General features: G+C 41.8%; 1 protein-coding gene across 4 annotated transcripts in view; it reads left to right on the plus strand.

Moving 5' to 3' along the window:
- The window catches only part of pigk (phosphatidylinositol glycan anchor biosynthesis, class K), a 33,660-nt gene that overhangs the window by 15,898 nt on the left and 3,042 nt on the right, over window positions 1-14,720 (plus strand). The window contains exons 10-11 of one of the 4 annotated variants that reach the window (XM_067606473.1): window positions 1,570-1,645; window positions 12,447-13,910. In XM_067606473.1, coding sequence (XP_067462574.1) covers window positions 1,570-1,645; window positions 12,447-12,563 — 193 coding nt within the window. In that variant the 3' untranslated portion in view covers window positions 12,564-13,910. Of the gene's footprint in view, window positions 1-1,569; window positions 1,646-1,781; window positions 7,161-12,446; window positions 13,911-14,720 lie in introns of those variants that run through there. The other 3 variants (XM_067606474.1, XM_067606476.1, XM_067606475.1) reach the window with 3 other exon arrangements.

Raw genomic sequence — 14,720 nt, forward strand, 5'->3', positions numbered from 1 at the left:
TAACCAGTTCCATATCTGAGAGGTCATAGGTTTTGTTAATCTTGGCTCACATTAACTAATGTCTATCCATCAACTGCCATGTGGTGCCCTTTTTCAGTGTTTCTTACAAAGACACTGAACCCTTAACTCACTTCATTAATATAAGTTGCTGTGGCTAAGATAATTGAATGCTTTCAATGTAAGTGTCTTGTTCTCATGTGTTTTCATGTATTTTAGTTTTCAAAAAGGATGGAAGACCATCTTTTACTTTAGAAACTTAAGTGTTTAGTTTTGTCCTTTTAAAACAAGTTATTCATCTTTGTACACTTAACCTTGGAGGCCGGATACAAAGTTTTCCAATTGGGTGTTAATTTCTGTTTCTGAAATAATGCCTGTGCTATTCAGACCACACACAAAGCCTGTTTGAAAGCCTGTCGGTTGCCTCACGTTGCTCAGAAAATCTATGAATAAGTAGAAATAAAAATCTTGAAAGATATTATCAATAAGAAATGGCTCTTTAGATACGAACTTCTAGACAGATTTCAAGCTTATTATTAGTTATCCAACTGATACATGTAGTACTTAACAGATGAGACCTGAAGCTACATATCATAACTATAGTTAGTATTTCTACCCAGAGTTGTAGCACAGACTGACTCAGGTAAACATGACAGTTTAAGGAAGAGCTTCAAGTTCTGAAACAAATTCAAAGTAGCTTTCCGTTAGGTGCTAATATTTGTGCACATATTGTCGAGCGCATCCTCTCAATTTCATTCCTTTTATATTCAACCGCTCCCCTCCTTTTTTTCTTTGATATTATTGACTTCCACTTGGGGAGCTTTTTTTCCCCCAGATTTTTGTGCAGAGCTCACTGTAAAAACTGTGTATATAAGCTTATAATCATTTCTATTTCTGTCACGTATAAACTGGCAGAGAACGAGCAAGATTCAATGAGAGCGCTGCTTGCGTGATTGTAACATGTTAGCAAATGAGATGCTGCGGGGAGATGTTTGCTGTGTGGCATCAACAAACACCAGCTGCATCAGAGGTTGTTTACCTGCTCAACAAATCTAATGCCAACCCCGTATGAGCATTGAAGTTGAGTCTGAAGCTCCCCTTTAAGTTTGAAATAGCACAACTTTCACTCTGGGTTTTAGAAAAATAAACCTAACTGGAGAGTGCACCGTGAGTAGTTCAGGGAACCTGGGAGTTCTCTAAAATCATTGCTCTAAAAAAGGAAGTGAATGAGTCGCTGGTATTTTGTAGGTTTTGTTCCCCATTTATCTCATCCATTATTATCAAGCTAATTTTGACACTCTTATGGTTCCGCAGGATGACTTTCTTCATTTATCAAGGGAGGAAAAATGGGTTCATTTGTATCACTTTGCACTGCATATCACTGACACACACCTCCTCTACACGCACTGCCAACAGAAACACTGGAGTCTGTTCCTGTTCCTAACAGCTTTTCTTTATCACTGAATAATGGTGGTCCACATAACAAAACCTTAATGCTTCCAAAGTGCAGTTTACTTACTTAAGGTAAACGCTAAATAGAGTGCTGTTTTTGTGTGTGTTTTTGTCTTTCAGTCCTGTGAACGGAGAGCTGCAAAAAGAGAGATACTCATATGTGGACCAGCTGCCGGTGTCTGAGATCATCCATCAGGTAAGAGACCCACATGAACACCAGGGTCAGTTTAGGACACCCAAAACTGCAAAAAACGGGTCTAAGTTGAGGTGATATGTAAGACATTTTAACATCATTATACTTGAAAGAGTTTTCATGTTTGTCATCCTTTAAGCTTTAGCGTCTGCAGCCATTTATTCCGGCTCCTGTGTTTTTGTTGTCTGAAGTGTGTCCACGCTCATCCTTAATTTGGACACAGAACACAAAGTTATGTGCAGCATCCACCAACAGATGTCTTTGTGCCGTGTCCATGGTGACAGCTCTGAGTGTGAAATGCAAGTGCCTCCCGGTCTCGGTGTGGAGGGACCACCGTGAAATCTAGCAGAATGGATAGGCAGGATCGTGGCGAAGAATTTTGCATTCACCTCATTCCCAAATGGATTGTGGCTTTCAGTCGGGCCGACCTTCACAAATGAACACCTATTCCTCCTCATTCCACCTCTGGAACGTGTGCTCTGCATTCAAATAGCAGCTCTTGGGCCGCGTATCATTCTTGCAGGGTTTTCCATTATCAGCCTATTAAAAATACTATTTCTATACTCCCACTTCAACTTGTGCCTCAGAAAAGCAAAGACATCACATTAATCCTTGCCACAGGCAAGAGCAGACAATATTGGTGATTACATTTAGGCTTCAACCGCCACTGAGCCTCCCATAGTAAAAAATACAAAAGGTGCACATATATACAGTATTATTCAATACAATGCTTAGCTGTGTCCAACCCCAGACTTTCTGTCCGTACTAAAATCTAAATGGGTATCTTTTTTTGTAATAAAATGTCTTACATTTTAACAAAGATAAAGCAAGTTGTCTCAAGAGTTCAAGAGTTAGATCTCCCATCAGATGGTTGAATACCTTTGTAAACCTGCTCCCCTTGCACCTTACAGACATCAGAATCGGCGGGCTGCGTCAGACAATTTCTGTAACTTTCCAATACTGACAGTCCAACATTCGTACCCACTTAATGCAGCGATTGGTCAGCTGTGAGGAGATGAGAAAGGAGTCAGGTTATGAACTTCTCTCTCAAGCTTTCTACTTTCATTCTTACACGTCTGTTTCTGTCACTTCTCATATGTACAACAAACACTACGAATGTCTTCCAGGAGAGACTGTCTGAAAATGTGCGCTGTTATCCACATATTTAATCAGTATCACGTCTTCCCCCCTTTCCATGACGGCTGGCTTTTCACTCCACCTTGGAGTGTGGCCCATCAGAACAAGTATAAAACGTTTGCCTTCTGATGTGGTTGAACAACACATCGTAGGAACCGGTTCTTTATGGGCATAACCTGAGCCTCAGCCATGGTGATGCAGTCTAAACCTCTTGGAAGGTCATCCTGCGATATCTCCTTGGGATTAAGACAAAATATGACAATTAAGTAATTATTTGTTTCACTTTATATGCTTAAACATACAGTATGTCAGATGATTTGAAAGTTTCAAACCTGGCTTTGTGTTTCTGGAGCCTAAGCAGAGGATCAAAGCAGCTGTTATGTGTGGTTTTTCCACAACAATGGTCGCCACCTCCATCAAAAGAGGCTGTTTGGCTGTTTCTGATTTGTAAGCAGACACAGTCTCATCCAGCGTCTGTGTCAAAAAGAGTCAGTAATTTGTTGAGGTCTGATGTGTTTGAAATGATCATAGGTCATTCAGTGAATACAGTAAAATTGGAGCGACTGATGTTTGGTTTGACAATGATATTTGTCTCCTCTGTGGAGGCAGACACTAAACTATTGGTGTTGATACCAGAGGTCAGATCCAGCCGACTCGAGTAAGAGGTGTTAAAAAAAACAAACAAACGAAAAAACAACACTGCTGGAAATACTGTTGGCTGACGTCGTTGGTGTGAACAAAGGAGTCAGTCAGTTGGCCCAGAGAAATGAAGCTGACCACAGGCCTGAGCTCTGTCAGACGACTTATTGAGCGTCGTGATGGGGAAAACAGGAGGGGTCTCCACACCCAGTGGCACTCTGGGAAATTAGCTGAGGACTGCCTCTAAAGCCTGGCAAACACAGTCTGGTTACAGATCGGCTTCCCGCTGCTCACATTAGAGCGCCCTGTAAACTGTGTCCGTAATTTTCAATACATAGAAGCAATCACACTATTGAAAGATTGCACACTCGCTCACGGAAACACACCCTATTAAGCCTCCGCCGTCTGCTACTTGGCTTCATAACTTGATTCACTCTCTCTTTTGCCTCTTTTTTTTTTTTTTCCCCCTCTGGATGTTCACCTTCATACATCTTTTTTCTGTTTTTCTTATATTTCCGCCTACCCCCTCCTCTTTTTTAAATGCACCCACACGTACAACACACAAACACACTCGTCAACCCGACGACCCCTGCCAGAGATTTTGATTATTGGCTAGCACTCCCGCTGGGTTGAAGATGGGAGTCCTGACAGACTGAGTCATCTCTCTCCCCCTCACCATAGTCCATCTGCACTGCAGCAGAATGACCAATGTCCATCAAGCCTATTGACAGCTCCCCCGTTTTTTGATTTGCTGTCATATTGTGCGCCGCGCTCTCCGAGATATCTTTGTTGTCATGCAGGTGTAGTAGCGCCCTTTTGTTGTCGCTGATCAGATGCACTCATCTGAAGAAGTAGATGAGAGTGAATCTCCTAAGACTTGATGTCTAAAATATTCCCAAGTGGGTTTGCAGCTGATTTCAGTTGTGCCACCAACAAAAACAAATCTCACCGTTTGTCTTTTAAGCAAACTATTTTTCCATTTTGCCAGTAGACCAGGCGACGGCTTGTAAATAGAAAAGTCATCAAAGTGACTGACATTGGATGTATAAGGCCGCGCTATATGGCATCTGTAAACAAATGTCCTCTCGCTGTGTATGCGGATATGTATATGTGAGGAGTTGATTAATGCCCTGTCACCGTTGGCAGTTGTCTCACTAATGGTGACAGGGTGAGTCCCCTTTTCCTGCCACCTCCTCTTCCCAACCTCACACATCTCATCATGTTGCCAACGCCTAATCACAATATGTTCAGTTCTGGAAATAACTAGAAGGAGCTCTTTTTTCTCCACTCTCTTGTGTATTCTACTTTTTTTTTTTTTTTTCTCTCTCTCTCTCCTTCGCTGCTGTGAGTCCTGGTCTCTGGCGTCAAATTGTTATTTGTTCTTTTGCCAGCTTGACGCCACACCATATGGCTCCAGAGAATTGAAAGTGGAAACAGTGGAAAATTAATGCTTCGCCTCCCTCCCATCCCTCGCCAAATCCCACTTTCCTCACTCAGGCTGCAACAATGACGCTTTTCAAAAGTGGATGTTGGGATTGTGTGGATCACAGGCCAAACCCACTCTGACAAGCTCCCTCCATTTAATCAAATATCAATTAGAATTTGCCTTGCTGCATTGCTCGTGCTCAATAATTACAAAACAATGTCCTCTTGAAAAGCAAAACACGCTTCACGAGAGAATAATGCACCCTCTAGTTCCACCGTCCAGCATTTTCTGAGGGCTTAAATGTCAAGGCAATACAGTGGAGTGTCCGGGCCGCGCAGAATGACTGCTGCTCTGTCATCCGGCTCTGCACAACCTACATTGCTGCAGTTTTGACCTTGAAGTGCTAGTGTATGGCAGGTTGTTTCAGACCTCCCTCAACGGCCATTAGCATCCTGCATGGCCATGTTAATTAGCTCCAATCAATCAGATGGGTAGCCGTTAATTGATTTTACCGGTGAATTGAATACGCAACACAAAGTGCATATAATGGAGGTAGACTGCTTGAGTGTGGGTCCCTGTCCTTGGCTGCGGGATGTGAATGGTTCCGTCAGTGAAGGTCAGCGAACACTCGCCTCTTTTCTGTTTCTCTCTCTTCTCTCAGCTGTTTCTCTCTTCTCTCTCATTCTCGTGCCTGATGTGTTTCATCCTGACATCCTCCGGTCGGCTTTTCTTTTTCTGAAATAGATGCATTCTTTCCACTGTGTTTTCTTTTCTTCTGAAAAGTCAAAAACTCAAATACACGTCTGACAGCAGATTAAAGCAGAATGGGGTTTTTTTGGCATTGATTTCTATTGAAGGCTATTCAAGTTTGATTTTCAAAGTAGTTAATATATTTAGGGGCATATAGAATTTAATCAATTAGTTGACCAACAGAATATGTATTAACAATTGTGATAAAGGATTGATTTGTTATTAAGCTTCTTAAGTGTAAAAATGCTCTCTTTTTCAAAATTTAAAAACTTTGGTCAAACAAAAGGAGTAATTTGAAGATGGCACCTTCCACAATGTAAACTTGTAGTTTTTGTTTTTTTTTGTTGCAATTTTTTCACAATTTAAACTTCATTTCTGCGATGAATGATATATCAGGCAGTATGAGCCTTTTGCGGTTATCGGTCGTACATGTCGGCCGGTAAGTAATTGTTTGAAAGGTACGTCTCTATCACAGATTTTCCAAAAGAGAGCAGCGAGAAGTTTGTTTTTCAGCTGTAAAATCATTCTTAGTCACAGATGTTTAAGAAGCAAATGTAAGGAATCCTTATCAGTGATGTTTGTTATTTATTCTCTATGAAAAGACTATTGGCTCATATATCATTTTTTTAAACTCTCAGCCACAAAAATGGTGTATGAGTCAGGCTATATTTTATGCACTAAACAAATGATTGATTAATTGAAAGAAGAGACAAATAGTGAACATAATCTTGAGTTGCAGCCCTGATTTAATTTTCATTTGTGGAGAATGTTTAGGTATCGGCCTCTCTTCTCTGACTTCATACTGCTTTACTTCTCCTCTAATGTTTCTCTCCCCTAACGTCGCTCTTGACATATGCTCCTCTATCTGCTGGCTGTGCTGACGTGGTTTCCTGTCACAGTCGATCCATCTCCCTCCGCTCTTCCTTACCCAAGGGTCTTGCGCTCACACACACACACACACACACACACACACACACACACACACACACACATATCCGTGCACATGCATTGAGTCACAGTCATGCTCCGGAAGCATCACTGCCTCGTACGGCAACTGCAGCTCTCAGGATAGGAAAGCCCTTCACAGAGTGATCCGGTGCGCCGAACGTATCACCAGGACAGCGCTGCCCTGCCTCCAGGACATCTACACCAGGCGGTGCAGGTCCAGGGCAAACCGGATCATTAAGGACATTCACCACCCCGAACCATAAACTGTTTCGGTGGCTGCCCTCAAGCGAACGTCTCCGCTCCATCATGGTCAAGACAGAGAGGCTGAGAAGCAGCTTCCTCCCCCAGGACATGTGGACCATAAACACTTAAAACCTAAACAACACACATCCTGCACCTATTTTGCACTCTGCATCTTTTTGCAGCTCAGCACCTTTGATACCTTACCACTTGCATTTGCTTTTTGCCCACTGTCCTCTTCACGCTGCAAATTATTTATAATTTGCCACTTATTTCTTCTTTTATTTATTTATTTATTTATTTTTATTTTTATTATGCACATATGTGATATTCTGTTATTTTTCCCTTTACACAGCTTTATTCATTATTATTATTATTATTATATTGATATTCTGTTACTTTTGTAACAGTTGTTGCAATTTCATTTCACTGCTGCTGTACATGTACTGTCGTACATGTGACAAATAAATCTCTTGAAATCTTGCACACCTCTGCCTACAATTGTCATGGAGGTCAGCTGCTCCCCATGGCCACATGCTCTCAGTCGTCTGTTATGAACATTTCCCAGCCACGCTCTGCTGCCTTCCTCTAGGTGTTTAAACCTCAGCTCCTCTCCTTCCTGCTGGCTACTTTGTCACCAAGGCTGCACCTGAAAGTGTCCCAATTCAGATTTTGTTATATAACACAAATTTGACACCTGTGATGCGGTGAGAGCAGGAAAAATAACCCCACAACGAATTCATGATTTGGACCGCATCTATGCAGTTTGAAATCAGTGGCCTTGCAATGGCCGTCCGAGCTGTCAGATCAGTATTCGTGTGATTGTGTCAACGTCTCCGTGGGACAGATCACTGTTGTCGTAGCTCTGTGTCCATTTGACCAGAAAACATACAAGATGACAACTCAAGCATGCTGGCAAATATAATTGGGATTTTGGGGGGGATGCAGAGGTTTCAGCAGAACTAGAACAGGCCGGTCAAAATAGACCACGCTCGAAATTGTGAAAGGATTCTGCTCGCAGTGTCAGTGAAAAATCAAGCTGCAAAGCCGACCTGCTACCATGACTACATAATGCGCTTTTTACAGTGAATTTGACCGTAATTTGGGTGATAAATAAGTTTGCCCGTCATGTCAGGACAGAGGTCTGCTTCAACAGATATCAAGAGTTTGTTGCACAAAAATGTTAGATATGCCTGTCCGTTGTGTCAGTCCTATCTAGTCTCAGAAAGTATCTGAATTTACTTAGAATTTATGACAATTTTGTTTAATGTAGGCAAAAATTAGATTAGCTTTTCATCATATAAATGCAGCCCCGTCATTAATTTTAACGTGACCAGTGTTTGAACCTGGCTTAGCTTTTCCACAACGCGATGCAATGTCATCCACCAATAAACTGCTTTGGCCAACGAAATACATGCAAGTGCACATTCCAGGAGATTATTTTGTAATGAGAAACACATAATTTTACTGTGAAGACAGAGGATAAGACAGTTGTTACCATGATAACCTTCTTATGATATATAAAGCCTGAAAAGCCTTCACACTGATGAATCTATTTCTCAAACTGGCCTTCGTGGATCCTTCTCTTATGCACAAATCAATCAAACAACAACAATCAAATTGTTTAGTTAGGAGGAAAAAATATAATGATGTATCCTTAAACTATCAATACCTAACACTACAGTACTACTACAATACCTAACAAACTCAGCTAATCTGCTTCATCAGGACTGGGTGGATGTGGTTTGATCAGATTTGATGAACAGTTCTGTGAAAACGTGAGCAAACAGCTGTCCTAAACTGTCCTCAGATTCTTATTTAGGCAAAAAATAGTGAGACCATTCAGGCTCCCGTTCATTCATAGTAAGAAGCTGTGATTGAGACCTTCAGCACAAGGCTATTTTTGAACAAAACTACAACCTCGATGTCTGATACCAGACAAACAAGGTCATAAGTCTGTTTTCTGAGATGTTTCCTGTAGTTCCTCTCGCTCTCTTACGAAAGCACCATTGAATTAGACATTGAAAATACTCCTTTACAGTTTGAGCTTCATTGTTTTCATTGTTCAGCGAAGTCATTGCAGCCTGGGCTCTGTCAGACAGTATTTACTTGTAGATACACTGTAGGTGGGTGAGGTGCCTGTGACCGACTGGAGGTTGGGATTAAAGTGCTAAAGCTCCTCTGAAAGCTTGAATTCAACAGTCTCTTTTTTTTCCCCTTCTGATTCCATTTGCCATCTGTAGTTATTGCGAAACATTTTAGGTCAATAAAAATAATCTAAGCAGAAAATATTAACTAATATCTGCAATGTGAATCCAACTTTAACCTCCAGCGCTGTCCAACACAATGCTTAGCCTGGAGCTCAGGGCCGACGTGGGTTACAAATGCCTCACTGTCTCTGCTTTAGCATTCTGGATGGCAGTGGAGCTCTATTGATTTGACTTGATTGAGCTGTTAAATAAATTTGGAGTTAGACGTAATCCAATTTTACTGCTGTCTTCAGTCTTTATACATTGGAAATTGGCAGCGTTGTCACGTAACCTGGAGTTTGGATTGAAAAGACAGCCTTGAGAAGACAGTAGCCTGCACACATAAGTCGCATAGAGGCACGAGTACACAGACACGCACAGTTCCTGAAATTAGCTTTTCGCCTCACTTACCAAGAGCTGTTAAACTAATAAGAAATTAAAATAATCTATACCAGTCAAAGCAATTAATATTCATTATTCTAAGAAACATGTAATAATACCCACTCTAAATGCTATTTCATGAATAGAATCAGGTGCAGTGTTTTATTTTATGACTCACTGTATTATATGGTGGGTTATGTTCATCATCACCCTGTCTTCACAAGCTCAGATAACGCTGCTTTGTGTAGAAGCATTTCAGTCAGCCATGGAAAAGCCTGTTTGAGTTGATTGGCTGATGGACAGAGATTGTACAGTCGTCAGCAGGGAGAGAAAGTTTCAGAAACAAAATAGTAAAACTGAATAAAACCGAGGTGTTCAAATGTTATGATCTCAGCCAGTGTTGTGGAAGATTTTAGATTTAAATTAAGACAAATTTTACCGGGGTTTGGTGCTTAGTGGTTGTTGATTTCAGACATTAAGCAGATACACTGCTATGTGCCAGTTTGTATGGGCACAAATACAGCTGAAGAGTCCACTGTACAGATGCCTTTTCAACCATCCTCAGCCTCTCATACAAAGGGACATTGAGCAAAATATTAGCTGACCACTTGGATGCACAAATCAATTTACTCATATTTTGCAGAGCAGATGGACAGTTTTCAACACTGAAACGCCAACAGCCATGAAGATGAGAAGAAATATGATTCTGTCAGCATTACAATTAACACATTCAAAAGTTCATACCCTGGTTATATGATGGTGTCTGAAGTTTTTGGCCTCTGGGGGGTAAACATCAAAATGAACAGACCGATATACAGCCCTGATGTCCAAATATATTTTAATGGCTAATGTGTTCGCAAACAGTTTGCCTTCTGACACATCCGGCAAACAGGTGGCAGCATTATAATTCAAAAATGGGGAGGAGGTTTGCTGCACACCAATAAAAACTCAACTTTTTTTTCCATTGGCTGCACTTGACCAGCACAGCTGTGTAGAGGATTTCTGATTTACTTGTTGACAACATCATCGTTCATTTGGAGTCCTGTTTCTGACCACATGTGGCTTGTAGCACGAGGTGAAAGTAGGGGTTAGTCAGCTATCTTTGAGCTTAACTCAGGTTTTCTGGTATCAGAAACTTTTTATGGGGGCAGATCGGCACGGTAAGCTATGCTGAACAGCTAATCTGCTCTGGAGCAAGTTAACTCGAGAGGATCAGATGAAAACCTGCTACCAGCCCGACTACTAACCAGTCTGCTCACTGGGAAAACTGAGTCATCATTCCCACAGCATCCTGGCAGATCGGACCTGAGTACTTCTATCTGAGTACTTACTATCTTATTTTTACAATAAAGTGACAAGTAATGAAGACTGAAATATGTTTTTATTGATGGATAGAATCATTTTACTGTTCCAAGCTTACCATGTCTACTCTGGTTTTAAAACAACTCCTAAAAAACAAAGGGATAGTATTACAATAAATGCATAATGGCTGTTATAGTGGCATTTTATCTGAAAGTTTCTTTAAGTCCCGCAGGCAATCCTGACATCGTTGATACTTCTGTTCTCTTATTCCATCACTGCAGCTCAGAGTAAAATCAGACAACTCTGTGATGGAAATAAAAATGATGTCCACTGTTGTCTTCTTTTAGAAAAATAATCCACACACTGTTAATCAGAAAAATAGCCGCACTGTGCTCCACTATGTTCAGAAGCCAGTCGCTAACTTGCTATACTGGTGGCATACAGTAGGAAAAAATGGTTTGATGAAAGCTACTCACAGTCAGTCATACAATTAATGTGTAAAGCAAAGCAATGAGCAAAAAGTGGGTGAAGAGTTTGGTGATAATTCTACATGATTTCAGTATCACAGTTATTGATTAACACATATCATTTGATCCACATGTCCTGTTGCAGATAACTTTGTATGAATGTTTTATTCGACTGTGACTTTGTAGGTAATAATGACCCTGGACTGGGTTTTCACTCCAGCATCTAATCTTTCAGGGCCTGTCAGTCTGCTGTCAGCCTGGCTCCCATTCCCGCTGCAGTGTGTGTGTTTCTGATATGGATGTACCTCAGAAGGAGTCAGGTCAAGTTATTTATATAGCGCCAAATCACAACAAAAGTTATCTCATGACATTTTTCGTATAGAGCAGGTCAAGACGATACTCTTTAATTCACAGAGACCCAACATTCCCCCATTAGCAAGCGCTTGGCGACGGCCTTAAGGGAAAAAAAGGAGTAAATAAACACTGGATACTGTAGTGGCGCTCAGACAAGCCAGAGAGACAGAGACACGTGTACTTGAGTACTTGTATAGCATCTTCTTTGCATGTCGGCGTATATGGTTTGCGACACAGGCAGACTCTCTGTGCTTGCTGTGTGTTCATCCTCCTCGCCAAGTCTTGGGGTTTTGGCTTTGGGGCTATACCTTTTCTGACTGGTGATTTCCTGACTGGATAATGGCAGCTTGTATAGCTAGGGATAACAGAAATCTTTTAAGTGCGTCCTCACAGCCTATCTATAGCTTTGTCGCCAGTGGAGGAGTTAGGAAGATTTTTTAGAGGTTAAATCTCATCTCTCCACAGAATATTGCCGCCGCATTAGCATATAAATGTGCTCCTTGTGAGATGCATGTTTAATACGGGCGAGATTTAAAAGTATAATCATACACAAAGTGATGATGTGGCAGTGAATGGGACAAACACAAGACAGGGGAGGGGTACTGATGAGCTTTACCACCCGCTATTTGTGTGAACCTTTGTGTTTGTGTGTTTGAGACGGCAGATAGTGTACATAAAGTGCGTGTAGAGATAAAGTGAGTGTATGTGTGCTTCTGTGCCTGTCTGCCTGTGTGAATGACAGAACAATCAGCGGTGGCCTCAACAGGAGAGATATACACACTATGACTAACCTGCAATCTCTCCCCCCCTCCTTCCCTGCCCCGCTCCTTCCCTGCCCCGCTCCACTTTCTTCCCCCGTCCCCATCTTACCTTACCTCGTCTCACCCCCCTTGCCCCCCACCTCCCCTCAGAAACCCAAACAGAGAGACTGGCATCCTCCTGACGGCTTCATCCTGGGCCTGTGGACTCTAATCCTGCTGGTGTTTTTCAAGACCTATGGCATCAAGCACCTCAAACACATCTTCTGAGGCCTCGGTGTTTATGTCGCTGGATATCAGAGGATGTGGAGCCGAGGGAGACCAGGAGCCTGCACTGAAGGGATATTAGAGGGAAGGTGCAGTTTGTGCCGGGCTTGTTTTTTCTTCCATGGAAAGAAGATGTATGTCACCACAAGTGCTTGGCCAGATATGGTGTGATGCTATTGGTGCCCTTTTTTTTTATTTTTGGACAATTGCTCCCTACTGATGAAATGTTAAAAACAAAATTAAGTTTTAAGATAAGTGGCAAATACTTGAAGTCATGCATCAGGTATGGGCATCAGCGTGGGAATACCTTTAGTGGTACGGTTATTTTAAGTGTTTTATGTGTTCACTTTGACAAGGAGTTCAATGTATTTATTGTTTTTGTGTGTCAAAACTACTGTTTTGTTCAGCCATTCCATAATTGCGCTGATTTGGTTAAAAATGCACTGAATTGAGTCCTTAGATAAGAATTTAATTTGTTTTAGAGAGCTGCATATTTCAGCAGCAGCCTTTTTTTTTTTTTTTTGTTTAAGTGCTACTCAGAACGTCTGCTTGGTCAGAAAGAGAAATGTGCAACGAGAGCGGGCTGATTGGCTGTGAGCAGGCTGTGGACAGATTACTATTTAATGTCTCTCTTGTCAATATACATTACACTCCTTGACCGTCATATCATGCTTGTGAAAGATAACAACCCTACATAATACCATCTTGCATGATGGACCCATCCACTTTTCCATTCACCAAATTGCCCTCCTAGCTCTCCAGCCGTGTACTCCACTGATTGTATTCTGGGTGATGGACAGCTATTTCCCCAGCCATTCCGCGTCTCGCGCCACAGCAGCGATAAGTGAGTGATAACCTAGTAAGCCGCCGGCCGTCCCAAATGAATCTCCTCATTGCTAGGACGTGTTTTCCTCCTTACTTCTCTCCCTTTCTCTCCATGTGTAACCACTCTGCATTAGGCTCATTGTTGGGGGAGTGACTGATGCTCAAAGCATATGGATTGAACTGGCGGTAGTTTATCTTTGCTCCTTGGCGTGAGGACCCGCCCATTGGGTGCCCAGTGCCACTCTCGCTGGCGGCTGAAGTGGAAAATAGATGGAGTTGGAAATGAAACCATATGTATTGGAAGGCAGCTGCTGCGTCAGCCACTGTGTACCTTTTCTTATACATTATTTATGCAACACTTATTTCTTCTTCCTTTTTCCTCCCTGTTTCTTATTTCCTGTAATGGTATTCCTCTTGCTTCCCTTTCATTGAAAGCTAACACACTTTATTTCCTCAATTGGTGAGATTTTGATGCCCTGATTAAAGATGAAATACTGAATCAAAGGAATAAATTTATGTCTTTAATTGCCTGTTTTTTTCCTTTTTAAGAAGATGTTGAGCTTCCTTAATTACTCTGTAATACTATTTAAAGACACCAGATCTGCTTTTACTGTTATAAACCCTTGAAGGTACAGCGCATTCAGAAATTATAAAGACCCCTTCACTCTTTTCATATTTTATGCTGCAGCCTTATGCTAAAATCATTTAAATTATTTTTTCCCCTCATCAGTCTGCACTCAATACCCCATAATGACAGAGCAAAATTTTGCAAATTTATTAAAAAGGAAAAGCTGAAATATGACACTGATATAAGTGTTCAGAGCCTGTGCCGTGACACTTGAAATTTAGCTGAGGTGCCTCCTATTTCTCTTGATCATCTTTGAGATGCTTCTACACAATGATTGGAGTCCACTTGTGGTAAATTCAATTGATTGAAAACCAAGCCATGAGGTTGAAGGAACCGCCTGCAGAGCTCAGAGACAGGATTGTGTCAAGGCACAGATCAAGGGAAGGCTACAAAAAACGTCTGCTGCATTGAAGAGTCCTAAGAGCTGAGTGGCCTCCATTATTCTTAAAAAGGAAGAAGTTTGGAACAACCAGGACTCTTCCTAGAGCTGGCCAAACTGAGCAGGGGAGAAGGACCTTGGTAAGAGAGGTGACCAAGAACCAGATGGTCACTCTGGCTGAGCTCCAGAGATCCTGCGTGGAGATGGGAGAAACTTCCAGAAGGACAACCATCACTGCATTACTCCACCGATCTGAGGTTTATGGCAGAGTGGCCAGACAGACACCTCTCCTCAGTGAAAGACACAGGAAAGCCTGCGTGGCGTTTGT

This window comes from Thunnus thynnus, chromosome 12 (genome assembly GCF_963924715.1).
Source record: "Thunnus thynnus chromosome 12, fThuThy2.1, whole genome shotgun sequence".
In the NCBI taxonomy this organism is placed as follows: Eukaryota; Metazoa; Chordata; class Actinopteri; order Scombriformes; family Scombridae; genus Thunnus; species Thunnus thynnus.